Raw genomic sequence first — 4421 nt, 5'->3', positions numbered from 1 at the left:
TAATTAAATATTAAAAAAATATATAATTTTGTAAATATTTTAATAAATTTATAATTTTTAAAAACAATAAAATTATCATTTTTAAATTTACAAACACTAAAATTTTTATAATTATAAAAATCTAATAAACATAATTATTAACCAAATTTTTTGAAGTAAAATCATAGAATAACGGTTTCATCAGGTAAATTCATCCCGTCAAAATCCGTGGGTTAGGCCGTGCGAGTTTAACTCACGGTCTCAAATTTATAGTTCAGTGTCCCGCGAATTTTTGTCCTTTACCACCCCTAGTTGTTGCATGCATAAAGTGAAATTCAAATCTCAAAACTTACTTAAGCGGACTAATAAATTAATCCCTGATATTAGTGACTGATATTAGTGACTAATTTTACTGTAAGATAATTAAAGTAGGGGTATGAAAAGCAAAATTTGCATGTTATCTCTCACTATGTTAGGAACTTTCACATACTTCATAAACACACAGACGCTTAGAAAGAAGAAACTTAGTATTTGTTTAACTTTACAATAAATTATGCAAGGCCTACAATAAACATAGCGAATCGTTATAAAGAAAATAACTCTGCATGAATTTGTTACCCAGTTTCAGGCTTTCATTAATGCAAAAATTCAAAGGTTTTAATATCATCAAGACCTTCACTTTGATTTCAATATGAATCTCTTTTTCTTTTCTTTATATATGTAAGGCCTATATTCCATGGAGCAGTTGCTAACCAGGGGGCACTAGCCATCATCTTCATCAAATCTATCTTCATTAGAGTTCTTGCGACAGTCATGAAAATATATGCCAGCTCCATTGAACAATGAGAGCAAATGCAGCAATTCCTCAATAGAAAGTTTGGAAGGCCGTTTGTCTTCATACCCTCCCGTTTTAAGCACCCCAATAATCTTTTCCTTAAAAGACCTCTGAGACCCCCCTTCGTCATGGTCATGATCATCATCATCTTCTTCTTCTTCTTCGGCAAAACCAGATACATTGGACAGTTTGGACAAGCTTAAAAGTTTGGACTTTTGCTTAAAGGTGGCCCCAAGTGTCTTGTTCTTCCTGCTAAAACAAGTCCTGGTGAAGGCCCTCCACTCACGCATATCAACATCTGGAACCTGATCCTTGGGGCGGATTATGACAACAGAGGAATCAACTTTGGGGCATGGCAGAAAGTCCCTCTTGCTAACATCCATGACAAACTCCACGTCAGCCACAAGCTTCACGTTCACCGCCAATCGGTTGAACTCAGAGTCACCGGGATTGGCCAGTAACCTTCCAGCAAACTCCTTCTGAAGCAGAAGAGTTGCACTCCTAAATGGGCATGCTCCATACACCAGTTTCATCAGAAGAGGTGACGAAATCCCATAAGGAATGTTCGCCACCACGAGATCAAAGTGTGGGAATAGTATTCGCAACGCATCTTTTTGTATAACCTGAAATCCCCAAGGAGAAAAATAAAAACTTTGGTTGAGGCATTTCATCGAACATGTGGATGACTAAAAGAAGTAACGTTAGAAAACTTTTACAGTTAGTTAGTTAGTTACGTTGAGCTTGTGGCGGAGGCCGTGTTGTAGGACGCGCTTCTCGAGTACATGTACCATACGATCGTCGATCTCGACGGCGACGACCCTGTGGGCGGCTTCTAGAAGCTTGAGGGTGAGGTTGCCGGTGCCGGGTCCTATCTCGAGGACAGTGTCAGTGGGATTGATAGCGGACCTCCGAACGATGGTGTCGAGAATTCGAGGGTTGACGAGAATGTGTTGACCTCTGCTCTTGTAGAAACGAAAGCTCTCTTCTTTTTCACTATTGCCACCGCCACCATTGTTGACATCGTGGTGGTGCAGTTGCCGCGGTGACAGTTTTTGTAGACTATAGGGGATTAACCCAAGGACGCGCCTTGGGGCTCCAAGCATGGTCAGGTACCACTGCTTGCTTCTTCGCGACGTTGGACATAGATCTTCTCTTGATTGGGCCGTATTGGAGCCCAAACGATCTTATCCAAGCCCATATAGTTTTCCTTTTTGTATCTGGGCCCAAATAAGTACCTTTCTCCTTTTTCTTTATCCAAATGCAAAAATATGTGGTGTGTTAGATATAATTTGTTCTCATATGTTCTTGGAGATGTAATAGGATTATTATTGTCAAATGTGTATTTGTAATCATTCAATAAACTAATAGGTCAGCGTACCATATTTGATAGCATCAGCAAGTAGTGAGAGTGAATTGGATAAAAGGCATACGTACTCATTATTATGTATAAATATTGTGGGACACAAGCAGGGTTGAGTAGTTGAAGATGATGGCAAATTAGATTGGAGCCATATACTTTGTCAGTTTGTCTATTCATGAATGGGGGGACAACTGGGGGCTAAAGTAAAACGAAAGAACTTGAGAACAAAGCATGGAGCAAATCAATTATTGTTACAAAGCTTACGGGGAATTCCTAATTCATAATTTATGGCAAGTATGCCAGCCACGCTCTTCTCACTCCCTTTGAATGCATGCTTTAATTTACTTTTCGTTGACCATTCCTTCCCAATACAAAATAATTGTTCCTTGCTCCTTGCTTTGCTTTGCTTTGCTTTTGGGTTTACTCCCCATGCCAATGATTTATACATAGCTTCATTTACGTTGTCCTTCCTATGACACACGATATATAACAACATAATTTTGGCGGTTGCTATTTACCTTTACCTGCCCCGTGTTCTAAAGGAGTGACATATGAAATTGGAATGGATTTGATTCGAATGTTGTCTCCTTACAAGATTAGTTTCCAGAGTATTATTGTAATCGTCCACTACTAAAATTATTATGACATAAAGACAACAATAATATATTATAAAGAACATTAGGCCAACCTAATAACTACTTGTATTAACATTATCGAGACAAAAAGGACTAGCTTAATTCTAGATCGAAGAATTAAGAGAAAAAGAAAAGATATTGCAAAAACAAGCATTTTGTGGCGCCATGTATAGAGAGGAATTCATTTAGTTCCCGCCAAAACCAAAATGGAGAATAAAGTCCCATTGGTCTAATTATTGAAAAAGCGAACGCAATATCAATACGACATGTGGACCAAATTCTAGGTTGAGCAACTTTACGCCATATAAAAATTAGAACCCATTACTCCATTAACTTTGTCAAATAGCAGTGGCTGCCTAACCCTAACCCCATAGTATTACGTATTATATATACTGCCATTACATATATTATATTCTAAAGGGTCCTGAAATAACTAAACAGAAAAGAATAGTGCACTATACTAATCGTTTTGAATAAATCTTACAGTCGAAGGAATCTCCATGGAGGCCAGAAGGCTCATTCAAAATGTTAAATAATGAAACTTTTTTTTTTCTTCCCAAGTATATATTCAGCATGTTTGGTCGTGGGGGTTTACAATACAACCACACCTTTTAAACAACATCTACTAATTAATGAATATATTAAGTTATGGTGGTTAAAAGTTAGTTGTGATTAAATTCCGTATTTCAAGAATTAGTTAGAGTTCGTTATTAGCTGCTGTCACATTCGATAGCTACCTGAACTCCTGAAGTGTACTTGTGTATACAAAGTCTTCATAAAAACCAACTATATATTATTCCATTTAATATGCATACGAGAATAATTTCTTCTCTATTTTTCTCTTTAATTTTTAATTAGTTGAGTAAATTTTCCTTTAATGACAAAAATTTGAGAGTGAGGAATAAAATACAGAAGAAAATAAAGAAAAAACAAAGCCAAAAGTGTTTTTGACACTTGACTAAAGTTTGGCTAAAATATAGCTATTTACCTAATTTTGTTTTGTACTTCAGTTATCTTATATTTATACATAAATATAAAATAACTGATTTTAATAGTTAATTTTTATATACAAATAATATTTTTGGTCAGTTATTTTTCTGTACTTTAATTTGTTTGAGAGCCTTTCACTGCATTCTGTTATAGAGTTTCAATCCACAACTCTTACATTATCAGGTTACGCTTCCTAGTTGATTTCACGTAGCAAAAATACTGTTTATTTCAAGAGTCGAATTCTGTTAGTAATATAAAATCTTAATTCGTTAATAGAAGAGAAATTCACTGAAACAACAATAGATCCAAATGAGTCATGCCAAATTCACTCAGAGACTCAGAGTAGGTGCGGCTTACAATTCATGCTACCTATAAATTCATAAAAGTAAAAATATCATTCAGAACATACATAATCACATCATACAGCAACGAATACAACACTTGTTTCGTCGCACTGCTAGCCACCTTCGCCGCCATTTGTCGCTTTAATGCCTTATGCATGAAGAATGAGTTAGAAAAATGTTTTTATTATATATTAAACTACTCTTCCACCTTTAGCCATGACAACAATAAAAAAATTTTATGAGATACAAATTCATCTCAGCAGAATATAAAAATTTAA

At 35.7% G+C, this 4421-nt stretch overlaps 1 protein-coding gene across 1 annotated transcript; it reads right to left on the bottom strand.

Moving 5' to 3' along the window:
* Positions 1-485: 485 nt before the first annotated feature.
* Positions 486-1950, bottom strand: LOC107488002 (ribosomal RNA small subunit methyltransferase, mitochondrial). Its single transcript, XM_016108697.3, has 2 exons — positions 1549-1950; positions 486-1437 (listed from the first exon to the last, which is right to left on the bottom strand). The coding sequence occupies exons 1-2, from the start codon at positions 1915-1917 to the stop codon at positions 742-744; spliced, it is 1065 nt and encodes a 354-aa protein (XP_015964183.1). The 5' UTR covers positions 1918-1950; the 3' UTR covers positions 486-741.
* Positions 1951-4421: the final 2471 nt, after the last annotated feature.

This window comes from Arachis duranensis, chromosome 5 (genome assembly GCF_000817695.3).
Source record: "Arachis duranensis cultivar V14167 chromosome 5, aradu.V14167.gnm2.J7QH, whole genome shotgun sequence".
Lineage (NCBI taxonomy): Eukaryota > Viridiplantae > Streptophyta > Magnoliopsida > Fabales > Fabaceae > Arachis > Arachis duranensis.
Note: the sequence above shows the minus strand (reverse complement) of the source record. Positions and strands in the feature narration are given on the sequence as shown.